Genomic DNA, 15,059 nt, shown 5'->3' with positions numbered 1-15,059 from the left:
GAGTCCAGATGAACTAGATGTAGTCTCTTTCTCTTTTCTTCCTTTTCCTTCAAGACTAATCGTTCGCAATTTTGCAGGAGCTTATGAACAATGAAAATGCATATATGCAAACAGATACATAAGCTGGGAGCAGGCTGAATGTGATGGACTGCTATTGATTATGAAATGGCCGGAAGAGATTGGAATACCTTATGCTTGTTTTGAACTGGATGCACAAATTTACTAGGTATGCTTGGATATTTAAAGTATCGAGAGTTTGGTCTTCATACCCATCAGATTTTGCAGCAAATGCAATTTTGGAGGATTCTTGTAACTCAACTCAACTCCGTTAGTAATGAAATTTCTTCTTAGTATAAAGAAAAAAAAAAAGCTCCACTATATTTCGCCATTTACTAGTATTCAAGCATGTACATTGAAAAATGCCCCTTTCGGAGAGCTGCGCCCAATACAGAGTTCCGGGACAAAAAAATGGCCCTGGAATATAGACGGAGCCAGCAAGGACAGTTTGTCTGATGCTTCAACATTTCTCTCTTCTGTTCACTAATGTTAATGGAATACAGTTTAGGCTTTGTTTAGTTATGTGTCTTTAGCTTTGAGATTAACCAAAAATCCACATGGTTCAACTACCTACAGAAATTATGATAGATGGTAATCAGTATTTTGGTGTTTGATCCCAAAGAGGAAAAAATGAAACACCTTACTAAAATTTTCTAAAAATAATGGGGGGCATTTCCTAAAAATCTTCACAGTACAAGCCTATGTTTGTTGTTTTATGGGGATAATCTTCCCCCTTATACCTGTGTTTAAATGAATAAATATATCAACGAGATCTTTAGCCACTTGAGTGTTCTCTAATTTCGTCTTCTTCCTCTTCTTTTTTCATACTGTAGTAAGTCGAAAGCATAACCTGCCTTGGATCCTCCACTGATGAATTACTCATCTCTAGTAGAGTACTCCCTCGAGAAGAGGTTGATGTATGTGTTCGGCTATCATAAGAGATTCCTTCAGAGGCACTGGACCTTGAATCATCTGTCCTCGGACTACGTACCACACATGATTCTTGGATCGGCAGTCGACCTTTAAGCATGGCCACAACGGTAGACATCTTTGGTCTAAGAACAGCAGATGGGTTAGAGCAACTGCAGTGGTGCGATCAAAACCAAAGATCAAAGATCAAAAAAAAGACCAAATTTTGGGTTTAGTCCGTGTTGTGACGCAACGGTACATGATTAAAATTTCGTCAGAGTCCGCCCCATTTTTTTTTCGTAAAATTTCATCAGGCGGACTTTAAAAGTCCGCCCCATTTTTTGTAACTTTCATCAGGCGGACTTTTAAAATTTCATCAGGCGGACTTTAAAAGTCCGCCCATTTTTGGTAACTTTCATCAGGCGGACTTTAATTCTTTTTCTTTTTTATTTAATTTGAATTTTCATCGGGCGTAATTTAAATCTCCGCCCGTTAACAAGCGTACTTTAAAATTACGCCCAGCAACAAGCGTACTTTAAATTTACGCCCGACTATATTAGAATTTGGGATTTGGTCGCGACCATATTTGGTCTGGAATTTGATCTTTGGTTGGGATTTGATCTTTACTCCGTCCCACTGTGTTACGATCTCATCCCAAATTTTTGGTTATACTCGCCCACTGTGGATGCTCTTAGTGCATAAGATACCTATATTCAGCACTCTCAAAACTTCGCTCTTTGAATAGTTTGACTCCAGAATGGGGTCAATCAGATCCAGGAGACATCCTTGCTCTTTTAGTACATTTGCCTGCAGTTAACACAAGAAGAAAGTTAGCTGTCATGGTCTCTCTTTTTTTCCCATAAAAACCAAATGTGTTCATCATGAATATGAATATATACATGTCTTCCAACTATTCAAGAAGCAATACTGGTAATTCAAATGTATGTGTTGTCAAAACTTTGTAAGCTCCACTGGTGATTATCTGATACATTTCATTCTTTTGCATTTAGGATGAGATCACAAAAGTATCCTTCACAAGGTTTAGTTTGGCTTCTGATGCAAGCCCGGACTCCCTCACACAGTCACATGCATTGCATAGAGGAAGGTATTTATTTTCGCTGTAGTCTCAGAGAACATGATTAAAAGTGTACAACCTTTTAACTCCCCTAACCGAATTGACTTATTGTGTAAACTGAATTGTCTAGAGTTGAACTTCTGTTCCTTCCACGGAGCAAAAGGTGTGGAACAAAAAAGTTCCATTCCAGTGAGCAAAGGCGTGGAACAAATATCCATGCATTGTAATAGATTGAGTAGTAAAATTATAAGGTTTGAGAAGTAAATTTATAAGGTTACCCAGTCAAGAAGACAGGTGCACTCGTCATTTGGCCTGTATTTTGTGTTCTTCTTTCCACTGACAATCTCTAACACAACAACTCCGAAGCTGTAAATGTCTGCTTTGTAAGTCAAGTGACCACTGGTTGCATATTCTGGAGCCATGTAACCTCTGCAAGTAACTCTCAAGGTCAATCTCGTGGGGCAAAAAGGCAATTCTGCTCTATAATTTTTGTGGATGTCGAAGCAGATGTTTATACTTGGTGTAATTCCATGTAAATTATATTTTATACAGTACACATAGCAGAAACATAAGTCTGTTGAATACTCATAAAGCTGAATTTTAGACATAAAAGGTAAATAAATTATCACTTCGAAACTCAATTAGACAATTGTTGAACTACTATAATGCATACCAATTAATTTATTTTTGAAAATTACCGCATACCGAAAATTATAATTCCAAATAGTTAGAAATTGTTAGATAACACGTTTCCAAGATAGTAACACCTAGCTAGTGTTTGTGAAGGAAGAAGGTGACCTTATCAAGATGTGTTCTAAAATAAAATGTATCTTGCATACCCTTTGGAATGATAAAAGGGAATTGAAAGCGTGAAACATATTGCACCATACTGGACTTCCGATAATATCCTAGCCTATTCTCCAGTTATAATCACGTTAGCTATCTCTGTAATTACTAAAGTACATGCTGGCAAATGAAGATGGGAAGAAACCAAATTTACTCACAGTGTTCCTGCTACACGTGTGCTGATATGGGTGTTCTCCTCCACATCAAGTTTAGCTAAACCAAAATCAGATATCCTTGCAGTAAAATACTTATCCAGGAGAACATCAGTTGCTTTTATGTCTCTGTGCACAATTTTCAGCCTTGATTCTTCATGAAGATAAGCTAAACCCTCGGCAATGTTCGAACAAATTCTAAGCCTTGTTGGCCAGTTCAAGTTCAGTCGTTCCCCTGTTTTACCTAAAACAGTGACCTCTAACTACTTTTAGAAGGCTAAAAACGTTGACTTGAATAAATGGACACCAAAACTGATACTACTGATTCATGAATCTTGTAATAAGCTAAATATTGAGGCAAGGTGGTAATTACCATATAGAGCACGGGCAAGACTATTGTTTTCCATGTATTCGTAAATTACCAGAAGCTGGTTTTCTTCAACACAACAACCGAAAAGCTTCACGAGATTAGGGTGCTGTAAACCAGAAATAATGCCAATTTCATTCACGAATTCGCGGCTGCCTTGATTTGACATGGCAGACAGTTGCTTGACAGCAATTTGTGATCCATCTGGGAGTTGGCCCTGATGTAACCAAATAGAGACCGGGTTTAGAAATACATAAGACGGAAAGTCACCCCGAACACATAAAGTGGTTCGAAATTTTAGATGATGATTAAGCAACGACGAAGACAAAAAAACAACAAGAACACAAATTACCTTGTAAACTGGACCAAACCCACCTTCACCTATCTTATATGCAAAATTCCAAGTTGCTGCTTCAATTTCTCCCAAAGTAAAGCCACCTCGCTGTGATAGATCTCTAAGTTCTGCAAAGAGGGAAAATGAGTAACATATATTTTGACTTGTAAAGGATTGAAAGCTAGACCTTGCCATGTGACAAAAGAATTAAGATGTTCAGAAACTCGTTCGCACATTATTTTCTTACTGCTGGAAATACTAGGTGATTCCTGTTGAAAGACACTTGTCCTTTAGGAGTAGGAAAACTAAAATCCGCTGAGCAATACCATTTTATCGCACACCATGACTTTTGTTGATGAAAGTCAACTTAGTAAAAAACATAAACTATTGTAAATATTTCAATTTGCTCCAATTGTGGATGTAACGCCCAGGCCAAACCAATATGAATGGACCAAAGTCTTTTAAGAGTGTTTATCTTTCAAGCTCAATGTATATTTTCATATTCGATAGGGTCTCCTTAACCACCCACCGATGCCCAAAGAAAAAGGAAATAAGTTATTTTATTTCAATACTAACCTTTGTTCTTTTTCCCAAGGCAACCTTTCTTCCAAAGGATTGCCAGAATCGATAAGATTAGAACACATGAAGCAGCTACAGTGCCGGCAAGTACTCCAACAGATATGTGACTCCTGTTAGGTTCAAAGTCGCTTTTAATTTGATTGATAAGGTTAGGATCAAAGTCTGAACAACAAAATACAAAGAGGACATATCATAATATGAATAGGAATAATACGAAGAAAATATTTAGTAATATAATTTAGAAAAGTAAACTGTACGGATCAACTCACTTGGTGTGACTGCTATAGCTGAAATAAGAGGTCCGTATGCAAAGTCAGACGGAATGAAATTAGTTCCTTTCCCAGCCCAGTATAAGTGAATCTCTAGAGTGCTACTAGTAACATCAACATCATACTCTTTAATGATGCTCTTCCCAACACCTTTTGCTTCTTCTTCAATATTAAAACCTTTCAAGTATGTTTTACGCTGCAAGGATTCATACCACCACAAAAAACTTCATTATGACAAAAACCAGTAAAATTGCATCAAAATCCAAAAGAAGCAATCCAGATAAAATAAAACGATACTGTAGTCTTAGGAATCACAAACTAACTATAACAATTGTCCAGGTCCAGTCACTCACTTGAATTGATACATCGAACATGCGTGTCCCAATGCCGGCAGCACTTTTGTCAGTTGGGAAAATTATTTCAGCAAAGTGAAGCTTCACTTTATAATTTCCTGGATGTAAACAGATGCCATAGTACTTGAGTGAGAAAGGTGAAATTCGAGCCGTCATAAATAAGTCTGTCATTGTCATGTTTGGGCCTGCTTGAGTAAGATAGTTAGCTTTGTCTTCGGGTAAGGGTACCACAAAATCCCCCGTTGTACTACAAGCCCATCTATCATTATAGGTGTAAAATGATGATGGGCCCATTGGTGATACATCAGCCTCATACTTCTCGTCTCCTATAAACATCTCGGAGCCACCACAATTAATGAAAAAGGAAGAATCTGCAAATGTCATGGTCATCAAATCTCATACATGGTTACATTCCAGAAAATCGGTCCTTGTTGAATTGTCAGTAAGCCTTATTCTGAGTATAAAACACTAGGATTCCTTTCAATGAAAAGTTCAGATAGTTACATTTTGATTTTGTGCCGCAGGGTAGGTCCTTCTTCAAGCACCAAGCAATTCTACATTAGATTTTTGTTTAGTTCATCTAGTATTAGATTATTATGTGCTGAAATATGCAACCAAGTTTCAAGGGAACTTACGACAGATCCTCATCAGAGGGATAGCTCGAGATTTTGTTCCTATTTGGTAGTCAGACAAAGTGGGTTTGTATAAGATTAAAACCATCAAATAAGCAATAAAGCAAAAACATGCTCTGAAAATCTACAACTTACAAATTTGAATCCTGACAACCGGACTTAGATGGTCCAGTAAAATTGTTGTATGATAGGTCACTGCAAAACAGGAGAATAACAAAGCCATGTCAATGAATTAATGAAAAGCTAAGGTTTGAATAAGAAGAAAAGTAAAATATATACGTAATCAAGTCTCACAAGTTCCGCTTAGTGTTAGTTATCCATGGCGGAATCTGTCCAGATAGTAGGTTGTCGGTGAGATACCTATATCCAAACAATACTTCATATTAATCTTCCGAGTAATGAGAACTATAACATGAAAACAAATCAACAAGAACTTTCAATCTAAACAGAATGATTCATGCACAAGTTTTCATGGTATAATTGTTGAATTGCTATTTTACTTACAGGTATTTAAGATTTGGAATTTCTTTTAGGCTATGAATGTCACCTGTAAGTCTATTGAAGCTCAGGTCTCTACAAGGAAAAGGTTAAGAAAAAAAAAACACTAGTTAATTATATAAAAGAGTTGTTACTGCAATATGAATACCAACAATGGAAGAACAAAAATATCAAACTTGTACAACAAAATTCTATTGCAATTGTCCAATTCATAGAAAAATCAACAACTAATTTAAATAAACTACACTCAGGGGGACAAAACGAATTCAACATAAAAATAGAAGACATGGGTCTGGCTATATTTCACTATTCTTTTCGTTTCATGGATAATTATCATTCATTATAAACAGAAGGGAGGAGCCGTATGAGAGGAAAATCTCATGTACAGATCTGAAATGGGGAAGCGGGTGTCAGCGAAATTCGAAGAAAAATATGTGAAAGTATATATAAGCAAACATATCCCTGAAAACACGAGATAAAGCACATGCTGGGTATGTAGGGTGCACAGAGGAAGGGGAGGGAAGCAGAGAGAGGTTTGGCGAATTTATCCGGCATCGGGACAAGTGAGGGTTGGGTGGAACTATCATTGCTCTATGGACGATGAAGTATTTTCTACAAATCATGTATGTGGACATCTGTGCAAATGAAACAACCATAGAGTACATATCACTTTCAAGCTAAGGCAGATGCACTATACAGAAGTCATCCATCGTACTCATCTCATGGAATTTTTGGTTTATATAATCGAAACACCCACCAAAATTTCCACACAATAAAATTAGTGCATATGGAATACATGGACACACAACAATAACCTTAACAACAAATGGGGAAAAAATAGATGAAATGGGAATTGTAAAGAGATGAATATGTGAAATCACTGAAATGGATCAAATCTGATCGTTTGGAAAATCATTCACAAACAAATATGGTCACGTAATATATACTAATGTTAATTATTTGTCAGTTCATATAATGTGTCTTTCAGGTTTTAATCCCATGCGCTAAGTGAGTTAACAAAACCATGTATGCGATTAAAAAAGAGCAACCATATCAAGAAAAGGTTTTTGATTGGCAGTAATGCACAATCATTCATCAAAGGAAACTTACAGTTTTATTAGTCCAGGCATCATTTCTCCAATGTTTGATGGGATTGAACCTTTGATCAGGCAATTTCTTAGTTCCCTGTAGTACACCGATGATGCATAGCTTTCATTAGAGTACAAAATTGCAGGCGTAAGCGTAGGATTACACAACGCATGGAACCATAACTATATGATTAAACTCACAGTTGGTACATCCTGTTCATATCCTGGAAATCAGGGAAGGGCGTGTTTGGTCCCTTCAAGTCTGACACTCTCCTGAAACAAAATATCTAAAACATATGAAAGTTTGATATTAACTTGTTTGGGTTTGAAAGATTTACTTCATGTGATTCCTGATAAAATTTGGGAATTTGTATCATAAGCAATTACGAATAAATCAGTAGAGAAAAGAGCAAAGTGGTCTAACAGTTTTGTTAAATTCTTCAGGTGGAATATGGTGGAAGGGATGGGACCCTCCATTGATGTGCCCCGTATATCCCTGTAAAGGTTGGATTAACTTTTAAATATTGTCATGTCATGAAATGGATTCAGATTTAATTTCAATTGAATTAGAAATGAAGAAACTTTAGACGGAAGTTTTGAGTAGGATACTCACAGCTCAGTAAGTTGCATCCAATTCCCAAAGAAATCAGGTATTTTCCCCGAGATACTAGTCCCAGCTAATCTACTGCAGATAGTAGCAAAAGCAAAAGTTGCTAACTCAAATGACAGATATATATATCTCAAAATCCAGCTTCATAAAAATAGTATCATTGTTTAAGGTTTTTGTCAAAAGAGCATCACATACAAATCTGCCATGTTCTTCAGATTAGCAAATGTTGCAGGTAAAACTCCTGTGAAATTGTTCCCTGAAAGAGTTCTGCATGGGTATGAAAACAACATAGTGAGTATCCTTTGAAATCTTTGATAAATATAATAATAACTCCTGTGAGTTCCAAAACATTTCCACTAAGATGTTTATGTTAACTGATGTTAGACCTGAAAGTGCAGGACATTTAACACTATGTCTCAAACATACTCTTTGCCCCACTTATGCATGCCCGGGCATAATGCATACTGCTAACATACTTGGTCAAGGACAATCATTTGTTTCATTATCTGAGATGACTTATTTGAAAATAAGCTTAAAATATTAGACGCATATAAATAATCTTACAATTGCGTCAATCTGGTAAGCTTGCCAAGCTCTGGAGGAAGGGGTCCTTCAAACTGATTATCTTGCAACACCCTGCAATAGACAATTGTACAAGTAAAAAAATAATAATCATCAGAAACTATTACATTTTTATATGAGCCAAAAAGAAGAATCCACCGCATCTTACAAATGTTCTAAAGTAACAATTTCAGCAATTTCTTTCGGAATTAATCCCCCGATATTGTTTGCCAGCATAGCCCTGCAAATAACAAAGTAATGTATTACTTTTAATTTGACGTAACTTCCTCTATAAGAAGGCATTCAAAATAGTCCAAGCAACAAATAGGATGAAAATTTACTTACAGATTGACCAATGGAAGAGTTTTCCAAGCCTTAGGAATAGACCCACTGAGATAGTTGACATTTAAATCTCTGTTTTTAATCAAAATTAGTCAAATGGATATGAGTTTAGTAGGACTATTCAGTTAGCCAGACCCCAAAACTCAGTTGTGCATATTATCAAACAGGAGAAAGGGAGAGAGGTTACTTACATTTCTTGCAGATAGGAAGATTTGCAAATTCATCGGGTAATTCTCCAGTTAACAGTAGTTGTTTCAACTGACTGCATGTTCAAAGAAAACACCTTTTCCGCAGTTAGTGTCGAACCTTTTTATTTTCTCTGTGACATAATTCTGCAAGAGGATGATCACAGATGACCTCATTTTCTTTCTCCATATTGGTCTCATATGTTAATTTGAATACAACCTCCTCCAACCATTATCAACGGAGGTATTCTAGACTTTTAGCTCGAAGTGTTAATTGAAGATCTAAGAACCGCAGCTGATACGGGGTTACCAAAATCTAAATAAAAATTTTCTGACCGTTAAATCCTCTAGACTTGTAACCCCCGGTATCACTGTAGCAACTTTGCCGTTTTAGTCTTTTAGCATAGAAAAGATGCCAAAGAGATTTACAGTGTATTTGGATATCAGAAGTAGAAGCTGGACGCAAAATATTTTTGTTTCACAAAAAATTAAATATTTTGCTCCCAGAAATTATTCTGAAATTATATATCCAAACTAGCTTATGATTTTTTTGTTTCCAGAAATCAAAAAACAACTTCTGCAATGGTATCCAAATAAGCTATTAAAGAAAAAATAATATATGTTTCTTGGATATCTCTGCCAAACTAACTCATGTACATGATGATTTTGTTAAGTACTGAGATCCGAGACCTATAGCCCCCGTCCATAAAAGAAGGGAGATGGAAGCGTAAGGTCCGGTTAACGGAAATCATGGATGGATCCAGATGATGTTAAAAATACTGAAATCCGAGACTTATAGCCTTCGTCCATAACAAAAGGGAGATAGAGGGTAAGGTCCGGTTGAGAAAAATCAGGGACGGATCCAGATGAGCGGAAATTTTCTTTTCAGGCCTGGGCTGATAGCGTTGATCAAGTACAACATTTAGTAAAAAAAAGAAAAATTAGGCTTGTGGACTGGGTGGGCTGACTTTTAGCCCAACTTGGCCTTGTCATAGGTATGCCCTGAGGGAGATGTGAGTAATTCGATTTTTGTAGATTTTTTTTGTCCGGCGTAGCTAAATTTAACTCTCTTAATCAGACTCGACTAGCTAGATCAGCTGCACTGCTGATCTATTTGTCATCCCAAACAATCAGGCCAGCCACAGAATCAACCACAGAGAAAGGATAAAAAAACGGGTAATCCAACCCTCCCAAATGGTAATTGGTCTCCTATTCTCGTCTGCATTAGGGTGAAGGGGGTAGGTTTTACCCACACGTTAGGAAGTGAAACCCATTTAAAATAAATTATGAAAAATGTTTTATAATCAGGGGGAAAAGAAAATTTTAGCACTTTAAAAATTAAATATGCCCTGTTTAGAAGGATATAAAAGAATGAAACACGGGGTTTTATTTTTATGACTTGGATATGGAGGGAGTAACCTTTTAGAACATATCCTATGGGTGGTCTCCAAATGGAGACTAACTCTTTCATATGAAAGACTACTCGCTCATATGAATGAGTGAAGCTACTATGGACAAATACAAAAAAAAGACACTGCACGGGAGACAGTCTCCCATTTAGTTAAAAAAAATTGGATTTTGAACCAGACGGGGGACTGTCCCCCGTCCAAAAAAAAAAAAAATCTTCTTAGACAGGGGACAATCCCCCATGAACAAAAAAAACCTAAAAAAATTCTACATAGACGGGGGATGGTCCCTCGTCAAAAAAGAAAAACGAAAAAGTAAAGGTTTTAACGGGGACTGTCCCTCATTTTGCACCAAAAGTTTCTTTTTTCTGACGGAGATAGTCCCCCGTCTAGTGTGAAACTCCCAACTACTCGTTCAGATGAACGAGTGTGTGGAAGAATTTGGGAGAAAAGTGGGTTGAAACCTATCCATAAGAAAGCCTAATTTGCTCAAATTGGTAGTGCACTCTTTCATTTGAAAGGGTGACACTACCCATAGCCCTTGCTCTTATAATTTTGACACTAAGTGATTAACACTGGTAAAAGGAGTTGTAATATAAAAAGTCCAGAGAAAAAAATACATTACGTATATGTGATAGATGAGTTGTACGAACAGTCGCACTTAACTTTAATGTTCCCTGTATTATTGCCGAACTTGTCTTCATTTAGGTTCAGTTCTCCAGTTCTGCAGGAGTTTTGGTTGACATTCTTCCAATGTGCAATGTTTAACTTCGTTGATAGTTGCTTTAATGCTTGAACTGAATGGAATTCATGGATTAAAATAGAACTATTATCCAACTGGTGGAGCCCACAGCATAGAAATAGTAATCGAAGCTTCCATTTTGAGTTACAAGAGAACGAAGGGAACAGCGCAAGTTATGATTAAGTCACTAGTCAAGTGGTCCACTTACTATTTTTGTATTATAAGTCAAATAACATTTGGAAAATTAAATACTGAAGACCACCTACAATTGGGATTAAACATAGCTACAATATTACGTACGGAAGTACGGATCATATATAGGATTTACTCATTTTAATAATGTAACGGGCAAATGCGAATGCACAGCTTCTCCGATGGATCCTAGTAATCAGGCAGCATAGAGACGCTCTTAACGGCACTAAATCTAATCCTAACTTTGATTGATGAATGATAGAAGACTTATCACTTATGATTGTTTGGTGAGATGAATTGTTGTTGGCCGACAGTACAGTACTACTCCCTCCGTACCTTTTATATAGGCGTAGTTTAAAAATTTTATAATACTATTAGATAGTCGGAGCTCCACTTCCAAAGTTGTTTTTTCCATATATACCTCTATTAATGATGCATGAGTATCATACAATCTAGTTTTACATGTGAGATAAAAATATATAAAACAATATTTATATTAGAACAAGGTAAGGATAAATTTGGAAAGTAGAAGGAAATTTATGAAAACTAAGTATTTTCTTATTCTAAGAGAATACTGTTGGGTGCAATAATCAAAAACAAGGAAAAAATCAAATAAGCAAAACTTATTGATACTTAGCTCCTTTATAATGGAAGTGATCGGTTTGATGAAACGAACAAGCTCCCCAGATCTTCGCAACAACAACAAGGAAAAACTTTGGAAAAACAGAGTGAGTCATGTGCTCAACACGTTGCTCTTAAGACATTAACGCCCGGCTACACTCAAGAGTGATGATATATTCCTCACAGGACGGATATCTCCAGGATAAAACACCACCTACTACTAGCATATGTAGTAGATGCTCAACTTGAGCTTGGCAACTCCGAAAAAACCCTTAAGGAAAATCGCGAACGCATAAGAAAAACAATATAAAATATCTTCCCTTGGGGGTCCCTCTAAAATATAGAGAAACCCCTTTCCCATAGATTTTACAAAAGTAGTGAATTTCTTTATATAATGGAATAATACAAGTTAAAAAGATGAACTCCCCGATGTGGGACTAAAAAGCTTATATAGTCTCTTAAAACAACTAAAAAGTGGAAACTCCACGGTGTGGGACTAATAAGTTTTTCATTCACAAAAGAAAACAATAAATTATATTTTTTATTAAAACTTTAAAAATCATATTTTATTAATCGTTTTCCAACAATCCCCCACATGAATGAAAACTCAATAAAACACGAAAACACACATAGATCTTGGTAAATCAACAACCCAATATCACGACCCGAACTGAATGAACGGACAGACAGATCATGCATGTTGAAGTCATACTAGCCATTCCAACGTCATCTCCTTCACACAACAGTGTGTTGACCCCAGGGTCATACTATGGATTGCAAAAATCATATAGTATAGAGAGCTTTCATCTTTAGTTCCTCACAAGTAAGACTAAAGGTTCCTTTCACCAAAGTTAAAAAGCATGAACTAGTGAACCCTTAGTGACCCTTAGGTCCTAAGTTCCAGTAATACCAAAACCATCAAAACGAAAATCACATAAAAACGCAGGAAATATCATTTTAGGCAGAGGTGTCCATGAGGTCTTGAACCTTTGCTTAGTGAGATATTACCGGAATTACTTGCTAGAGACAGTGAGCTATGTCTTGAACTGCTAGCATTTGATGTAATTCGCGATAACAACCACGGATGATATCTCCAAGGTTGCTGCCAAGCTCATGCCGTTTTGTCCAATTTGGCCCTGGACATATCATGTTTCCCAGAATGTTCTAGAGAATCAAAGCTCATATTCTCATAGGAAGCGGCCCCACTTCCTCATTCAGATAGGTGAGTTTCCATAAAGAGTGTTACTGCTACACCCCACTTCAATCTTAAATTGAAATTATAGAACTCATTAAGACTTCTTAAAAGTCATCCTTCACACGCAGTCACACTATCACGTCTACACCATAGGGAAGGGACAGAGAATGAAATTCTCTAATAGTGTTTACCTTTACCCACCACAAATTAGTTGTCTCATTCGAAACCTTGATCTTGGAATCTCCAGTCAGCAAGGTTGAGCATCCTTCATGTCAAGTTTAATTTATGAGCTTAAGCCCCATCCCCCTCGATGCATTTCTATCTATCTCTTTGGATAAACATTTCGTCAAAGGTTGTGCGATATTCTCCTTGGACTTTATCCAATCAATGAAAATAATGTCGATTGAGATTAGTTATTTTTAGCTTTAGCTATTATAGCTTGGCTAACACAATGTATAGATATAGCTGGCACAGGCCTATGCCAGAGAGGAATGTCTTCTAAAAAGCATCTTAGGCAATCGACCCCCTCTCGTGCTTTATCTAACGCAATACTCTCAGATTCCATAATGAATTGAGCAATACATGTTTGTCTGAAAATCTTCGAAAAACAAACCCTCTTGCTAGAGTTAAAACATATCCACTCGTAGACTTAGACTCCTTTGAGTCAACTATCCAGTTTGCATCACAAAGTCCCCCAAGGACAACAAGATACCTTTCATAAATCAAACAAAAGGTTATAGAGTATTTTAGGTACCATAATACTCTACTAAGTGCATCACAATGCTCTTGTTCCGGACTACAAGTATATATACTTAATTTACTCACAATATAGGCAATATCTGGACTCTTACAGTTCATTAAATTCGTCAGACATCCTATAACTCTTGAGTATTCAAGTTAAGACACTCCATTACCCTTATTTTTCTCGAGTCTACAAGAAGAATCGTATGGAGTACTGATGTATTTTCAAAGTTGTTATAGTAATAAATGATAGAGTTCGTTCAAGACTTGTGAAGGTTGTGCTTTTAGATTTAAATTTTAAAACTAAAGAAAATAAAGCAAATTAAAACTTATTATATTAGAGAGATCGGGGTTCATGATTTCACCATTCACCAAAATTCATGTAATTTAATGTTAATTTTTATCATGCAATTCTAGACAATATAACTCCAATCAAAAGAAATTGTGATTCTAATCATTTCCTAAATTAGATTTTCAAAACATCAACTGTTAATCGCAAGAATGAAGTATCAAAAGCCCTAAACTAAGCATACTTCATCAAGAGAAAACACAACTAATTAATAAAAATCATTACTCAATTTTCATTCGGTGCAAATAATCATAAAAGAATTGCATAAATAAATTCAAATAAATTTTACCACATAACTTTTGGAAGAATGGCTTCCTCCATCGCCCCGGAAGATTGGGTTTAGCTCATCATGTTGGAAACACACTCAAAATATGTATTCATGGCTCAAAAAGTGTTTACAAGAAGAGAAAATAATGAAACAGGAAATCTGCAACAGCACATGCGCGTTGCAGACCGACTGTTTCAACTCTCAACTGTTATGATGAAGATAACCGTTAGAAATATGAAGATAAATGTTGCAGAAGAGGAATAAGAAACTGTTACAATGAAGATAAATGTTGCAAACCAGTTGAAGATACTGTGACAAGCATTTGAAGAAACCGTTACGACGGATGAAGAAACCGTCGTTGTTTCCCTGTTCTTCACGAGCAGCAGCAACAGAGTTCTGAAAACTCTTGATTCACGCTTCCTGAGCTCTCCTCTCGACCCCAAACTCTCCCCTTCCATTCTATGTGATCCCAGGAACCTATTTATACATCATTGCGACATTGAATCTCCCAAAATCTCTTTATTTAATCCCATTATTTCTTTTATTCTCGAAAATATATTGTTTCCAAAAATCGTTTTCCTACGCGTCTGCAGCTGTATTTCTTTCCTTCTATACCTTCTTCACGCTCCAGAATATCGATCAACTCTTCCAAACACGTGCAGTACACGTTTAAATTCCTCACAACTCG

The 15,059-nt window shown here is 36.4% G+C and overlaps 1 protein-coding gene across 2 annotated transcripts; it reads right to left on the bottom strand.

Moving 5' to 3' along the window:
* Positions 1-697: 697 nt before the first annotated feature.
* Positions 698-9,147, bottom strand: LOC113302132 (probable LRR receptor-like serine/threonine-protein kinase At1g53440). Of its 2 annotated transcripts, none has more exons than XM_026550978.1 (23): positions 8,864-9,147; positions 8,676-8,744; positions 8,500-8,571; positions 8,334-8,405; positions 7,965-8,036; positions 7,773-7,844; positions 7,584-7,655; positions 7,361-7,432; positions 7,182-7,256; positions 6,078-6,146; positions 5,868-5,933; positions 5,709-5,768; positions 5,577-5,615; positions 5,446-5,495; positions 4,942-5,312; positions 4,589-4,784; positions 4,317-4,481; positions 3,759-3,868; positions 3,413-3,623; positions 3,046-3,283; positions 2,320-2,470; positions 1,674-1,773; positions 698-1,139 (listed from the first exon to the last, which is right to left on the bottom strand). In XM_026550978.1, the coding sequence occupies exons 3-23, from the start codon at positions 8,565-8,567 to the stop codon at positions 943-945; spliced, it is 2,526 nt and encodes an 841-aa protein (XP_026406763.1). In that variant the 5' UTR covers positions 8,568-8,571; positions 8,676-8,744; positions 8,864-9,147; the 3' UTR covers positions 698-942. The 2 variants fall into 2 exon arrangements, with proteins under 2 accessions (XP_026406763.1, XP_026406764.1); XM_026550979.1 differs by having other exon boundaries at positions 698-1,112.
* Between the last annotated feature and the right edge of the window lie 5,912 nt (positions 9,148-15,059).

The sequence above is a fragment of the Papaver somniferum genome, chromosome 8 (genome assembly GCF_003573695.1).
Source record: "Papaver somniferum cultivar HN1 chromosome 8, ASM357369v1, whole genome shotgun sequence".
NCBI lineage: Eukaryota > Viridiplantae > Streptophyta > Magnoliopsida > Ranunculales > Papaveraceae > Papaver > Papaver somniferum.
This window is presented reverse-complemented; position numbering and strand designations above follow the sequence as displayed.